This window comes from Globicephala melas, chromosome X (assembly GCF_963455315.2).
Source record: "Globicephala melas chromosome X, mGloMel1.2, whole genome shotgun sequence".
Taxonomy (NCBI): domain Eukaryota; kingdom Metazoa; phylum Chordata; class Mammalia; order Artiodactyla; family Delphinidae; genus Globicephala; species Globicephala melas.
The window spans coordinates 68,560,544-68,577,562 of NC_083335.1; the positions used below are offsets into that span (position 1 = coordinate 68,560,544).

The 17,019-nt window shown below is 39.6% G+C and overlaps 1 protein-coding gene across 4 annotated transcripts in view; it reads left to right on the forward strand.

Annotated features, from left to right (window-relative positions):
- TEX11 (testis expressed 11) overlaps positions 1-17,019 on the forward strand; it is a 362,363-nt gene that overhangs the window by 15,005 nt on the left and 330,339 nt on the right. For all 4 annotated transcript variants that reach the window (XM_060292709.1, XM_060292708.1, XM_060292710.1 and 1 more), the window contains exon 2: positions 512-569. In XM_060292709.1, coding sequence (XP_060148692.1) covers positions 533-569 — 37 coding nt within the window. In that variant the 5' untranslated portion in view covers positions 512-532. The remainder of the gene's footprint in view (positions 1-511; positions 570-17,019) is intronic.

The following is a 17,019-nucleotide window of genomic DNA, read 5'->3' on the forward strand; positions in this document are numbered from 1 at the left end:
CTATGGAGCTGACTCTCCGGTGAAGGAAGACGGGGAAAGACAGGGTTTTGGGACTTGAAGTATGGGGAGTGGTGCGGCGGAGGGACTTGGATGAAGTATGTGGAGTGGTGCGACGGCGCGGGACTTGGATGAAGTATGTGGAGTGGTGCGCCGGCCCGGGGGTGGGTGGGTGGGGGGGCGAAGGACCGTCAGTGATTGGATGCTTAGAACGTATGTGCGTCGGGGTCAGGGGATTTTGAACCAATTAGGCGGATTGTCCTTAGAAAAGAAGTCCGACGAAAATTTCCCCTGAGCCGGAAACCCGTGGCCGGAGTCCCGTCGCCGGAGACCCGTGGCCGGAGTCCCGTTGCCGGACCGCTTGCTGCTGCCTCTCCTTAACTGCTTTTTCTGGGTTTTAAAATTTCCTCAGCATTTTTTTTGGGTAACAACTAACAGGAAAACTTTGAAAAGAAATTTATTGAGAAGCTGGAGAATAAAGGACAGAATATTAAAATATTTTCTTATTTCGTAGGCCTGAACCGGAGATTTAAAAATGGACGCCGTTGATATTCGTTTCATGGACTTTAAAGGTATTTAGCTTTGCACTAGAAAATGTCAGACTGTTCGCTACCTTATCTAAGATCTTCTGAATGTATTTTCTTTCCTAATTTTATCTCTTTGGCCTATCCACAGCTCCAAGTTTTCTCCTATAGGTATCGGAAAGCAGTGTTGATGTTTAAGACACCGGAACCCTTTTATAAACTAGCGTAGGGAAATAGAATTCACAATTCACAGCTTGTTTTCTCAGGATTTTTGTGGCATGCATAATAACACTGGTTTAATCTGAAATAGAAATCTCCTGCGTTAAAAGTACATTAAAAAATTATGGCTAGATCCTGAAGTGCCTTTCCATAATCATCAGTTAAAAATAAATTATATCCTGTGAAGCTTTAGTTTTTTTTTTTTTTTTTGCGGTACGCGGGCCTGTCACTATTGTGGCCTCTCGCGTTGCGGAGCACACAGGCTCCGGATGCGCAGGCTCAGCGGCCATGGCTCACGGGCGCAGCCGCTCCGCGGCATGTGAGATCCTCCTGGACCGGGGCACGAACCCTTGTCCCCTGCATCGGCAGGCGGACTCTCAACCATTGCGCCACCAGGGAAGCCCTCTATGGATGATATTTGTGGGAGTTCTTAGTAAACAGAAGCAATTCGATGGACTAGACCCCAGATTCCTCGACCATGCCAGATATGGGAGAGTTCACCATACTTCTTTTTTTCTGGGGACATGATTAGACCTGTGGTACATTTGCATTCACGTTTATATAATAATGAAATATGTTGTAACCAGGGTGGCTACAAATCTATGCTTTAAGAAAGTTTAGGTCAGTATTTTGTTAATGCTTGTCATTTTAAAACAGCAACAAAGCCCACTGCCACCTACCAGAAGTTTTAATTTAGGATATACTATCTTACAGATATAAGTATTGAATAGGGATTATGACTTTTAAGTATATGGTATTTGAGACCTGGTATTTACATAAATATTTGAAGCACACAGAAAAGTAAGGAGAATAATATAATGAACGCCTCTAAAACTACCACTAAGTTTTGTTGAATCTTCACATTTTGTCATATGCTTCAGATATTTCACTGTTCCAAAGAATGAAAAGATTGAGGTGCCTGTTTTTCATCATTTGAAGTATTACATAAATTGTATCATTTTGTATAGTTTTTTCCCTGCAACTTGTATTTTTTGCTCAGTATTATGTTTTGGATATTTACCCATATGGATATTTTAGCTCTAGTTCATTTATTTACACCGCTGACTAGTAATAATACATTGAATATAAGTGTACCACAATTTATCTAATCTCAACAGCATTACAACATTGTGTTTTGTAGTGTTTATTAGGAGCTTTCAAAAATTTTTGACTGCCACCTATGGCAAGGAAATATTATATTTTACATCACATCCCAGTATCAAAAGTTTAATGAAATCATTTTACCCTTATTACACACAGCACACTATGATATTTCCTATTCTATGCTTTTTCATTTACAAAATGTTGGTTATGACTCACTAAATTTATTTCTTGAGCACTAGTGGATGAGGCTCTAGGGCAGTGCTGTACAGTTGAAACACAGTGCAAACACAGATAATTTTATATTTCCTAGTACCACATTAGAAAAGGTTAAACAGATGAAATTAATTTTAACAATACAGATTATTTAGCTCAGTACCTACAAAATGTTATCATACCAACATGTAATTGATATAAAAATTATTAATGATATTTACATTCTTTTTTTTTCTGTACAAAGTCTTTGAAATTTGGTATGTATTTTATAGTTAGAGCATATCTCATTTTGGACTTGCCACATTTCAAGCACTCAATAGTCACATGTGGCTAGTGGCTGCTCTATAGTGGCAGTGCTATTCTCGGGTGTACATTAAGAAGTTTTACTGCTGGGTCAAAAGCTACAAGCATGTTTAACTTAACAAATATTACCAAATTGCTGTCCACAGTAGTTTTAACAATTTATACTCCCTCTTGTTTTCTCTTTCCCTATATTATTGCTAATATTCGGTATTGCCAGACTTTAGAAATTGTTCATGAGTGAAGGGTTTTTAAAATTAATTAATTAATTAGCTTTGGCTGCATTGGGTCTTCATTGCTGCGCGCAGGCTTTCTCTAGTTGCGGTGAGTGGGGGCTGCTCTTTGTTGTGGTGTGAAGGCTTCTTATTGTGGTGGCTTCTCTTGTTGCGGAGCATGGGCTCTAGGTGTGCGGGCTTCAGTAGTTGTGGCACGTGGGCTCAGTAGTTGTGGCTTGCAGGCTCTAGAGTGCAAGCTCAGTAGTTGTGGTGCACGGGCTTCTTATCGCGGTGGCTTCTCTTGTTGCAGAGCACGGGCTCTAGGTGCACGGGCTTCAGTAGCTGTGGTACGCGGGCTATAGAGCGCAGGCTCAATAGTTGCGGTGTGTGGGCTTAGTTGCTCTGCGGCATGCGGGATCTTCCCGGACCAGGGATTGAACCCACGTCCCTTGCATCGGCAGGCGGATGCTTAACCACTGTGCCACCAAGGAAGTCTGGTGGTAGTGTTTTTAATTAACATTTTATCCTGGGATAATGTTAGATTTACAGAATAGTTACAGAGATAGTGCAGAGAGTTCCCAGAAACCTCTCAGCCAGTTCTATTTTCTCTCATGTTATCATATTACATGGGTGTTTTAATTTGCATTTCTCTGTCAACTAGTGAACTTGGATATATTTTCATAAATTTATGGACCATTTGAGTTTTCTTTTCTGTGTACACAGCCTTTTCAGTCAGATTTTGTAAAAATGGACCACAAAGGGCCATGTGATGGCTTAGCTTATTTTCTTCTCAGGGAGAATTGACATAACATCCCTCTTTTTGTACCATCAATTCCAATCAATTTCAAGGCCAAAAAGGAATACAAATTGGTCTAAGTTATACTCACTGGGTCTAAATAATTATAACTCCTTTTCTGCATGTCAGCTCTTCAACTATTTGAAGGTAGTTGTGTCCCCTGGGAAGTCTTTTCTTCAGATTCAGCATTTTTAGTTCTTTTAGTCATTTCTCATATTACATGGTTTCTAGTCCTCTCATCATTTTGTGTGCTGTCCTCTGAACATGCTCTGTTCCTTTCATGTTATTCCTTAAAGTATGGTACCCAGAACAGAACACAATTCTCTAGGTTCGATATGATCAGCTCAAAATAATTTTTCTCTTTAGATTTAGGAATGATCATCGTCTTTAGATACTGATATAGCTAAGATTGATTTTTTTTTTCTTTTATTGAGTGGTGGCAGTCACACCACACTAATGACTCATTTTGAGCTTTTGGTCCCCAGAAGACCCTCAGTCTTTTTTTTCTTTTTCCGGTACATGGGCCTCTCACTGTTGTGGCCTCTCCCATTGCGGACCACAGGCTCCGGATGCGCAGGCTCAGCGGCCATGGCTCACGGGCCCAGCCGCTCCGCGGCATGTGGGATCTTCTCAGACTGGGGCACGAACCCGTGTCCCCTGCATCGGCAGGCGGACTCTCAACCACTGCACCACGAGGGAAGCCCCCTCAGTCTTTTTTTAATACATGCTTCTATTAAGCTACATCTTGCCTGTCATATATTGGTGCAGTTAGTTTTGGAGACATAAGTGCAGGGCTTTAATTTTTTCTTACATTAATGTCATTGCTATAACTGGAGATTTAATTTTTGTTCCTGATTATATCTTCTGTCTTATTTGTTATCTGTTTCTCTCTCAACTTCTTCATCCAAATCATAGATAAATTTGTTAAATAGGAGAGGGCCAAGGACAGAATGTTATGTCATTAAAACCTTCACTTTAGGGACTTCCCTGGTGGTCCAGTTGCTAAGACTCTGCGCTCCCAATGCAGGGGGCCTGGGTTTGATCCCTGGTCAGGGAACTAGATACCACATGCTGCAACTAAGAGTTCGCATGATGCAACTAAAAATCCCGCATGCCGTAAGTAAAGGTCCCGCATACCTCAACTAAAGATCCCGCATGCCACACTGAAGATCCCACATGCCACAACTAAGACCTGATGCAGCCAAATAAATAAATAAATATTAAAAAAATAAAAACTTCAGGTTGACATCAGTTCATTAAGCAGCAAGCTCGAGTATGCTTTTTAAAAAATATTTGTTTATTTTAAAATTAATTTTCATTGGAGTAGAGTTGATTTACAATGTTGTGTTTGTTTCTGCTGTACAGCAAAGTGAATCGGTTATACATATGTCCACTCTTTTTTAGATTCTATTGCCATATAGGTCAGTACAGAGTATTGAGTAGAGTTCCCTGTGCTATACAGTAGATTCTTAGTTATCTTTTTTTTTTTTTTTTTTTTTTTTTGCGGTACACAGGCCTCTCACTGTTGTGGCCTCTCCCGTTGCGGAGCACAGGCTCTGGATGCGCAGGCTCAGGGGCCATGGCTCACGGACCTGGCCACTCCGCGGCACATGGGGTCTTCCTGGACTGGGGCACGAACCCGCGTCCCCTGCATCAGCAGGTGGCCTCTCAACCACTGCGCCACCAGGGAAGCCCCCTAGTTATCTATTTTATATATAGTAGTGTGTGTATGTCAATCCCAATCTCCCAATTTATCCCTCCCCCCTCTTTCCCCTTTGGTAACCATAAGTTTGTTTTCTACATCTGTGACTCTATTTCTGTTTTATAGATAGGTTCATTTGTACCATTTTTTTAGATTCCACATATAAGTGATATCACATGATATTTGTCTTTGAGATCTACTTCACTCAGTATGACAGTCTCTAGGTCCATCCATTTTGATGCAAATGGCATTATTTTGTTCTTTTTTATGGATGAGTAATATTTCATTGTATATATATATATACCACATCTTCTTTCATTCCTCTGTCGATGGACATTTAGGTTGCTTCCATGTCCCAGGTATTATAAATAGTGCTGTAGTGAACATTGGGGTACATGTATCTTTTCGAATTATGGTTTTCTCCCGGTATATGCCCAGGAGTGGGATTGCAGGATCATATGGTAGCTCTATTCTTACTTTTTTAAAGGAACCTCCGTAGTGTTCTCCATAGTGGCTGCACCAATTTACATTCCCACCAACAGTGTAGGAGGAGGGTTCCCTTTTCTCCACACCCTCTCCAGAATTTATCGTTTGTAGATTTTTTGATGGCCATTGTGACTGGTGTGAGGTGATAACTTGTAGTTTTGATTTGCATTTCTCTAATAATTAGTGATGTTAAGCATCTTTTCATGTGTCTGTTGGCCATCTGTAGCCTTCTATGGAGAAACGTCTACTTAGGTCTTCTGCCCATTTTTTGATTGGGTTGTTTGTTTTTTTGATACTGAACTGCATGAGCTGTTTGTATATTTTGGAGATTAATTCCTTGTTGGTCGCTTCTTTGCAAATATTTTCTCCCATTCTGTGGGTTGTCCTTTTGTATTGTTTATGGTTTCCTTTGCTGTACAAAAGCTTTTAAGTTTCATTAGGTCCCATTTGTTTATTTTTGTTTTTATTTTCATTACTCTAGGAGGTAGATCAAAAAAGATCTTGCTGAGATTTATGTCAGAGTGTGTTCTGCCTGTTTTCCTCTAAGAGTTTTATAGTATCTGGTCTTATATTTAGGTCTTTAATCCATTTTGAGTTTATTTTTGTGTGTGGTGTTAAAGAATGTTCTAATTTTATTTTTTTACATGGGGCTGTCCAGTTTTTCCAGCACCATTTATTGAAGATACTCTCTTTTCCCCATTGTGTATTCTTGCCTCCTTTGTCATAGATCAGTTGACCGTAGTTGCGTGGGTTTATCTCTGGGCTTTCTATCCTGTTCCATTGATCTATTTGTCTTTTTTTCTGCCAGTACCATACTGTTTTTTTTTGTGTGTGTGTGGTGTGCGGGCCTCTCAATTTTGTGGCCTCTCCTGTTGTGGAGCACATGCTCTGGACGCACAGGCTCAGCAGCCATGGCTCACGGGCCTAGCCGCTCTGTGGCATGTGGGGTCTTCCCGGACTGGGGCACGAACCTGTGTCCCCTGCATCGGCAGGCGGACTCTCAACCACTGCACCACCAGGGAAGCCCCATACTGTTTTGATTATTGTAGCTGTGTAGTATAGTCTGAAGTCAGGGAGCCTGATTCCTCCAGCTCCATTATTCTTTCTCAAGATTGCTTCGCTATTCATGGTCTTTTGTGTTTCCATACAAATGGTAAAATTTTTTGTTCTAGTCATGTGAAAAATGCCATTGGTAATTTGATAGGGTTTGCATGGAATCTGTAGATTGCTTTGGGTAGTATAGTCATTTTGATAATATTGATTCTTCCCTTCCAAGAATATGGTATAGCTCTCCATCTGCTTGTGTCATCTTTGATTTCTGTCATCAGTATCTTATAGTTTTCTGAGTACAGGTCTTTTGCCTCCTTCGGTAGGTTTATTCCTAGTTATTTTTTTTCTTTTTAATGCGATGGTAAATGGGATTGTTTCCTTAACTTCTCTTTCTGATCTTTCATTGTTAGTGTATAGGAATGCAAGAGATTTCTGTGTATTATTTTTATATCCTGCAACTTTACCAAATTCATTGATGAGCTCTAGTCCTCTGAGTATGCTTATTCCACCTGCCTGATTTGCTCTAGTATTCTGAGAATGCCTATTCAACCTGCCTGACAAAGCCTGGCAACTGTCTTGTTCTATACTTGGCTTTATCTCTAGATTTAGAATTTTCGTTCATCTCTTTGAAGGGTTCTTGGGGCTGTCTGTACGTGAATGTCTGTTACCAACTCCTATTCAACGTTTTCTCCCAGCTTTATTGAGATATAATTGACATATAATATTGTATAAGTTTAAGGTGTATGGCATAGTGATTTTTATATATGTATGTACTGCAAAGTGATTATGGAAATAATGTTAAGACATTTGTCACCTCACATAGTTACAGTTTTGGGGGGGGGATGAGGGAAATGGGTGAGGGTGGCGAAAGTGGATGAACCTCCTGTTCACCGTTGAGGCTGCCTTCTTGATGGTGAACAAAGTTTGATGCCACACTATGCTATCCTGCTCCTGACCTACAGCCTCCAGGGATTTCAGCTCTGTAGTACTTTTTCCTTCTTTCTCTCTCCTCAACTTCCTCTTTCCTTTTCCTTTTCTTTTCTTATTCTTTCTTTCTTAGAAATTAACTTTATTGAGGTATACTTTACATACAATAAAATTCACACACTTTAAAAAACAGTTATTTATTCTTTGGCTGCATCGGGTCTTCGTTGCTGCATGCGGGCTTCCTCTAGTCGTGGCTAGTGGGGGCTACTCTTCGTTGCAGTGTGCGGGCTTCTCATTTTGGTGGCTTCTCTTGTTGTGGAGCATGGGCTCTAGGCATATGGGCTTCAGTAGTTGCAGCACGCAGGCTCCGTAGTTGCAGCACATGGGTCCTAGAGCACGCGGGCTTCAGTAGTTGCGGTGCGTGGACTCTAGGGTGCGTGGGCTTCAGTAGTTGTGCGTGGGCTCTGTAGTTGTGGCTTGCGGGCTCTAGAGCACAGGCTCAGTAGTTGTGGCACACAGGCTTAGTTGCTCCACGGCATGTTGGATCTTCCCGGACAAGGGATTGAACTTGTGTCCCCTGCATTGGCAGGCGGATTCTTAACCACTGTGTCACCAGGGAAGTCCAAAATTCACACACTTTAAGTGTATAGGTTGATGCTTTTTGTGTGTGTGTGTGTGTGTGGGGGGCAAATGTAACATGTATAACCGCCATTACAATCAAGAAATAGAACATTTTCATCTCAGAGAATTCTACCATACCCCTTTGCTGTCAATCTACCCACAACCCTCTACCCCAGTCAACCACTGTTCTGATTTCTGTCACTGCAGATTAGTTTATAAATGAAATCATTCAGTATATACTCTTTTTTCCTATGGTGTCCTTTTTTTTTTTTTTTTTTGCGGTACACGGGCCTCTCACTCTTGTGGCCTCTCTGGTTGCGGAGCACAGGCTCTGTGGCCATGGCTCATGGGCCTAGCTGCTCCGCGGCAGGTGGGATCTTCCCGGACTGGGGCGTGAACCTGTGTCCCCTGCATCAGCAGGCGGACTCTTAACCACTCTGCCACCAGGGAAGCCCCGCTATGGTGTCTTTCACTAAGCATAATCGTTTTGAGAGTCATCCATATTGTTTCATATATAAATAGTTAATTCTTTTTTATTGTTTAGTAGCATTCCACTGAATGACTAGATCACAATTTGTTTATTCATCGGTTGGTGGACATTTTCGACTATCATGACTAAAGTTGCTATGAATATTCATGTATAAGTTTTAAGTGATTTAGGTTTTCATTTCTCTTGGGGAGAATATCTAGGAATGGATTTGCTGAGATGTAAAGTGCTTTTGTAACCAGGTTTTACAGATTATTTCCTTTTTGGAGGACAGGTTTTGAAAGGCCCAAATTCTTAATTTAAGAAACAGTAGCATCTGGGCTGGGGGTGTTTCCTAAAACTGTCCTGCTTGATTCAGAAAGAAAAAGTTCCTCATCTTGACAAGCACCAGGACCATACAAAATAGAAGGTGACTTAACATGGGAATAGCAAAAAGTTGAGTGTTGTTGAATAGTAGTACCAAGATAATTCAGGCCAGTTTTCCACCTCAACATGAGCGTTATTTCTTCTTAAAGAATGGCAACTGTTTATCAAGCTTTGGAACTCCCTTTCCTGTTGTTAATTTGAAGACAATTCTCCTTTTTCTAGATTTCGAACATCTTTGTATTTGCTCTAATATAAATATCCTTATGGTCTATTAAAATAACCAAGTTTTGGGGCTTCCCTGGTGGCGCAGTGGTTGAGAGTCTGCCTGCCGATGCAGGGGACATGGGTTCGTGCCCTGGTCCGGGAGGATCCCACATGCCGCGGAGCGGCTGGGCCCGTGAGCCATGGCCTTTGGGCCTGCGCGTCCGGAGCCTGTGCCCCGCAACGGGAGAGGCCAAAGCAGTGAGAGGCCGGCGAAAAAAAAAATCCAAGTTTTTACTTTCTTTTTTCTGTTAAATCTGTGACAACTGTTAAGGAAGTAGGTATTAACAAGTTTGTATCATTAAATCTTCAGAAGCCAATGACAGTATATACTTTAGACCAGCCCTGTACAATAGAAATATAATGTGAGCTACAGTGTAATTTAAAAATTTCTAGTAGCCACATTTAAAAAGCAGAGAGAAACAGGTACAATTATTTTAAATAATAATAATAGTAATAATAATTTTGATACTCTGTTTATAGCCCTACACATCCAGAATATTATTTCAACATGTAATCAATATAGAAAATTACTGAGATATTTTACATTTTTTATACTAAATCTTTGAAATCTGGTGTGTACTTTACAATTATAGCCCATCTCAATTTGGACTAACTACATTTCAGGTGCTCAGTAATCACATATGACTGCCATGTTAGACTGCAGGTCTAGACTGAAAAGTTTAGTAGGAAAACTCACTCAAGATAATTGACTTTCATTGAATCTCAAAGGACTTTATTCATTTGAAAGCCTCCCTCAACAATTTTTTCCCATTCCTTTAAATGCCACAGTGGGATCCTCAGATTAGGAGTGATGGAATTATTAGGAAGTGTCCCAAGAGTGTGCCATGTAGCTCAGAGTCATAAGCACAGCGTCTGTTTGGCCTGTGCAGAAATCTTGTTGATATACTTGTTGGAGTCATCTGGTATGCACATATTAGGTAGAAATAATATAGTTTATGAAATAAAGAGACAGTGTTAACTAACAAAGTGGAACTTTGTTAGTATACCATACAGTGTGTTTCAAGCTCTGGCCCCTACATACCTTTCTAATGGTATTTCCTGTAATCTTCCTTTACCCTTTTTTCCAGCCATACATAACTACTTATGGTTATTTGAACCCATTGTGCTTTCCACACCTGCATGTTTTTCCTTGTGTTTGGTATGTTGCCTGGCAAACTCTTAAGTGATCCATCAAGACCCACCTCAAATAGCACTCAGTGAAGCCTATTCTGCCATTCCTATATCCCAACTCTCAAACGGGTAGTTACTTAATTCTTCCTTTATATTTCTGTAGTGTCTTGCACTCACAGCACTTATTATATTGTAAGTTTTCTCATTTTAATTTCTGTTAATATTGTGTGATCTGCTTGATGGTATAGACTGTTTCACTCATCTTTGTATTCCTAGTAAGTAAGATCCCTAGTATCTGCCTGATACCAAGCATTCAATAAATGTTTGTTGTATTAACTTTTACAAGGAGAAATATAGACACCAGCCAAAGCAGAAAGTACAGTTGTGGATTTTGTTCATGCTGTACTACTAATAGCTTTGATCTTGGGCAAGTTAATTAACTTTCCTGTAGCTTCTTTTAATTAATTGTAAAATTAGAGTGGGTTACTAGAATTTTAAGGTGACTTAGAGCTCTAAAAAATTGGTTGATTGATACATGTGTATACCATACATCTTGTGTGGAAATGTGTGTAAGCTCCTCAAGGGAGGGAACTGTGTCTTGTTTACATTATTCTTGGTGCTTAGCAGAATACTTGATATCATTAAATGTTTATTGAATTAATGAATGAAATAACTCTTGTCTCATTCATTCATATTGCCCACAAGGATAGTAACACTGTCACCAGGAATGATGCTATATATTTCTGATGATGATTTGGAAATGCACATGGGCTCAGATAAAACTTTCCTGTGTTATTCTATCACCATCAAAAGCAGTTCATGGGGCTTCCCTGGTGGCGCAGTGGTTCAGAGTCCGCCTGCCGATGCAGGGGACATGGGTTCGTGCCCCGGCCCGGGAAGATCCCACATGCCGCGGAGCGGCTGGGCCCGTGAGCCGTGGCCGCTGAGCCGCCGTGGCCGCTGAGCCTGCGCGTCCGGAGCCTGTGCTCCACAACGGGAGAGGCCACAACAGTGAGAGGCCCGCGTACCGCAAAAAAAAAAAAAAAAAAAAAAAAGCAGTTCATAAGATGCTTAATTGTTTATGACATTTTGCTTAGCAATCCTCTAAATAACTAGTGCATTCTGTTAGGAATGGAAAGGCTAAAGATATCTTGTGTGGAAGATTAGCCGTCATGCATTTGGTTTCATTAAATATTTGACGTCTTTTGCAAGCAAGTTTTATGTGTATTATGTGTAGTTTACAATAGTATAGAGATAAGAAATCACAAAGACAGTTGAATCAACTTAGGTTTCTTTCTTCCTTCAAAGACCTCTTTGGTGAGAGTTGCTATAATGTACTCAGCTAATCCACTTCAGCCTTCCAACTGTGTTGTTATAGTCTACTTACTGCATTCCCAACGTTTCCATGTATGTTTTGGTCTGATTTAGATGTGAATCTACTGGGAAGGTGTCTTGGATAAGTCTGTCTTCAGTGCCTAGTGCATTGTTAACACTCAGTAAACAAGTTAATTAATTAAGTTGTTAAATAGACAGAAATAGCCTTTGGTAACCATGGTAACTAAAACAAAGCAGATATTAGCTGAACAGAAGACTCAGTCAAGAGCAGTAGGGTTCAGCTACAATGGGTAAGATGATGTAATGAGAATAAAAGAGTAATACATACAGATACTTTGTAAATATATACAGATGCTTAGGGGTAGGATTGGATGAATTGGCAAATTGAGATTGGTTATTGACCTTGCATTTTATAGGAGTGTGAAAGAAATAAAATACCAGATTCATTGCAACATTTATACAATGTGCATTTGGTTTAGAGGACTGAGTTGTGGCTTTTTTGAGATATTCCTCCTACTGCTATGGTTTGTTCAATGTAAGTATAATTCTACCCTTTAGTCTTTAAAGTTTAGTACCCTGGATGTGACTGGATGTCTTTCCTCACCAGAATCAAGTTGGAAATTCCTTTTTTGGTTAGCATGATATAGTCAGCTCTTGCCTTTTTACCTCCCGCCACCATCCAGCCAGTTGCCCTCCAAAATTTTACATAGCTTTATCTCCTAATGAGCCCAGGTCTAGGTTTGTTTCAGTCCCTGAGCCAGTTCTGTACAGGGCAAGAAAGAATAACAGTATTATGTTGTAGGGAAGAGACTGGTTTGGAATGAAGTCATACTGGCCATCAGATTTGAGATTTAACATGCTAGGGGCATACTGTAGGCACCTGTTGAGCTTTAGAACTGTATCTTTACTGACTCATGATTTTCATGGAGCTAGCCTGCCCTGTATCCTTTCCTAGTTGCTCTCCAGGACCAAGATGCTGCTCAGAACTACAATACACTGCTGTGAATAATTCTCTTGGAACTATGGTTCATGCAGTTTCATCTGACTTGTGCATTATGATTCGCTGCTTGGATTCTCTTGTGCCATACCCAGTTTGTCAGTTGGGTCCTCCTGGAACATTGTATATGAAAAATGATCGTCTCTCTGACCATTAGATAGAAAGTATGATTTACAGTGTGGTTTTATCTGTCACTAAACCTGTTTGTCCTGAGTTTGCTTGAGTTTTTTTGCCATGCCCTTTTGATACTGTTTTGGACATTTTGACTGTCCTCATTAAAAGTAGCCTCTGCTGGAATAGTTTTTCTTAGCTTACAATCAGAATTATAGCTATTTTACGTTTGGTAGTGTATATATGTCCATGCCACTCTCTCACTTTGTCCCAGCTTACCCTTCCCTCTCCCAGTATCCTCAACACTCTGAATGGTGTTGGCTCATTTTTTCTCTTTCTACTGTTTTTTAGTTGTCTCAGAGTCCTGGCAAGTCAGTTCTTCCAGGCCTTTTCCAATAGGCCTAGTATAGTGGAAGGACAGGATTTCAAATTAGAAAGCCTGAGTTCAGCTCCTAGTTTGCTACTTCCTCTTTCTGTCACCTTTGAGAAGTCACTATACTTTGTTATACCTCAGTTCCTGCGTCTTATAAAAGTATCTCCTTTACAGAGTAGATTGATGATTAAATGAGAATGCATGTGAAAAAGCTTTGAGACTGTAAAGCATTATGCAAATGTTAATTTTATTGTCATTTTTGGTTCTTTTCTCACTGAAGAAATTGCAAGTAATCATTGTGATTTGGAGTAAAATCTTGAATTGACCCTGGCAAGTCTTTGAACTGCTTTGGCTTTTGAATGACTGGTTGAGTTGATGGAGGTCACTGGGAGAGACTTGGCAGGACTGTTGATAGATTTTTTTCCATGTTGTAACAGAAGCTCCCTTCCTCAAGGAAAGGGAAGAAGTTTATTTTCTATTATACTGTACCTAGAATGCTGTCTATCTAATCAGAATTAATTGGTACAGATTAACGTGGCTGCCTCAGTAGAGTGACTCCCCAGTTTTAACTAGGATGAATCTCATTTAAATTAAATAGACTGGGGGCTTCCCTGGTGGCGCAGTGGTTGAGAGTCCACCTGCTGATGCAGGGGGCACGGGTTCGTGCCTCGGTCCGGGAGGATCCCACATGCTGCGGAGTGTCTGTGCCCGTAAGCCATGGCTGCTGAGCCCACGCGTCCGGAGCCTGTGCTCCGCAACGGGAGAGGCCACAATAGTGAGAGGCCCACGGATCGCAAAAAAAATTAAAAAAAAAATTGACTGCAATCATGTTGTAAATCATAGTTTATTTCAGTAGCCAGGAAGATAATTTAATCGTTTTTTTCAAAATGTACAATATTGCCTGATATAACCTTAATACAGAGTGTTGTTTTCACATCTCAGGAATAGGCTGTATTTATACAAGCTCTTTTCTGAGCTTCTCCCAGAAGCAAGTCTCTCCTTCATAGTGTAACTCTCAACCATTCAGCTATGTGATCTCTATTACTTACTCAGCTTTGCTGACTGCATTTTATCCTCAAGAACTGCAGTGCTCTCATTGCCTCAGCTGGTGTTAGTCAAGTTGCTCAACTGAATGACACTGAAAATATGTTTTGAAAGGACCAGAATTATTTTGACAAAGAATGAATTATATAAAATATTAAGAGAACATTCACAAATCAAAATTAACGCCTTCACAGTCTCATATACTATGTCACTAGGACTTATAATTGGTATTCTAATAAAATATATTTGGATTTTATTTAAAAGGAAGTCAAATTAAAAAATTTATATTGGATTTTTTCTTTTCAAAAACATTTCAAGAAATCTGTTTTTAAAAGATATTTGGATTTTTAAAAACATTGTTTAAAAACTTTCCTAATTATTTTTTAAATTGAGGTATAATTGACGTACAACATTATATTAGTTTCAGGTGTACAACATAATGATTCAATATTCGTGTATATTACAAAATGATCAGCACAATAAGTCTAGTTTAACATCCATCACCATACATAGTTAGAAAATTTTTTTCTTGTGTTGATAACTTTTAATATTTACTCTTTTTTTTAAACATTTTTATTGGAGTATAATTGCTTTACAAAGGTGTGTTAATTTCTGCTTTATAACAAAGTGAATCAGTTATACATATGCATATGTCCCCATATCTCTTCCCTCTTGCCTCTCCCTCCCTCCCACGCTCCCTATCCCACCCCTCTACGTGGTCACAAAGCAACGAGCTGATCTCCCTGTGCTATGGGGCTGCTTCCCACTAGCTAGCTATTTTATGTTTGGTAGTGTATATATGTCCATGCCACTCTTTCACTTTGTCCTAGCTTCCCCTTCCCCCTCCCTGTGTCCTCAAGTCCATTCTCTAATAGGTCTGCGTCTTTATTCCCATCTTGCCCCTAGGTTCTTCATGACCAATTTTTTTTTTTTTAGATTCCATATATATGTGTGAGCATACGGTATTTGGTTTTCTCTTTCTGACTTACTTCACTCTGTGTGACAAGCTCTAGGTCCATCCACCTCATGACAAATAACTCAATTTCGTTTCTTTTTATGGCTGAGTAATATTCTATTGTATATATGTGCCACATCTTCTTTATCCATTCATCTGTTGATGGACACTTAGGTTGCTTTCATGTCCTATCTATTGTAAATAGAGCTGCAATGAACATTGTGGTACATGAGTCTTTTTGAATTATGGTTTTCTCAGGGTATATGCCCAGTAGTGGGATTACTGGGTTGTATGGTAGTTCTATTTTTAGTTTTTTAAGGAACCTCCATATGTTCTCCACCGTGGATGTATGAATTCACGTTCCCACCAACAGTGCAATTAGGGTTTCCTTTTCTCCACACCGTCTCCAGCATTTATTGTTTGTAGATTTTTTGATGATGGCCATTCTGACCGGTGTGAGATGATATCTCATTGTAGTTTTGATTCACGTTTCTCTAATGATTAATGATGTTGAGCATTCTTTCATGTGTTTGTTGGCAATCTGTATATCTTCTTTGGAGAAATATCCATTTAGGTCTTCTGCCCATTTTTGGATAGGGTTGTTCGTTTTTTTTGATATTGAGCTGCATGAGCTGCTTGTAAATTTTGGAGATTAATCCTTTGTCAGTTGTTTCATTTGCAAATATTTTCTCCCATTCTGAGGGTTGTCTTTTGGTCTTGTTTATGGTTTCCTTTGCTGTGCAAAAGCTTTGAAGTTTCATTAGGTCCCATTTGTTTATTTTTGTTTTTATTTCCATTTCTCTAGGAGGTGGGTCAAAAAGGATCTTGCTGTGATTTATGTCATAGAGTGTTCTGCCTATTTTTTCTTCTAAGAGATTGATAGTGTCTGGCCTTACATTTAGGTCTTTAATCCATTTTGAGTTTATTTTTGTGTATTGTGTTAGGCAGTGTTATAACTTCATTGTTTTATGTGTAGCTGTCCAGTTTTCCCAGCACCACTTATTGAAGAGGCTGTCCTTTCTCCATTGTATATTCTTGCCTCCTTTATCAAAGATAAGGTGACCATATGTGCTTGGGTTTATCTCTGGGCTTTCTATCCTGTTCCATTGATCTATATTTCTGTTTTTGTGCCAGTACCATACTGTCTTGATTACTGTAGCTTTGTACTATAGTCTGAAGTCAGGGAGCCTGATTCCTCCAGCTCTGTTTTTCTTTCTCAGGATTGCTTTTCGGGGTCTTTTGTGTTTCCATACGAATTGTGAGATTTTTTGTTCTAGTTCTGTGACAAATGCCAATGGCAGTATATTGGGATTGCATTGAATCTGTACATTGCTTTCGGTAGAATAGTCATTTTCACAATGTTGATTCTTCCAATCCAAGAACATGGTTATACCTCTCCATCTATTAGTATCATCTTTAATTTCTTTCATCAGTGTCTTATAATTTTCTGCATACAGGTGTTTTGTCTCCTTAGGTAGGTTTATTCCTAGATATTTTATTCTTTTTGTTGCAGTGGTAAATGGGAGCGTTTTCTTGATTTCACTTTCAGATTTTTCATCATTAGTGTATAGGAATGCCAGAGATTTCTGTGCATTAATTTTGTATGCTGCTACTTTACCAAATTCATTGATTAGCTCTAGTAGTTTTCTGGTAGCATCTTCAGGATTCTCTATAGTATCATGTCATTTGCAAACAGTGACAGCTTTACTTTTTCTTTTCTGATTTGGATTCCTTTTATTTCTTTTTCTTCTCTGATTTCTGTGACTAAAACTTCCAAAACTATGTTGAATAATTGTTGGCTG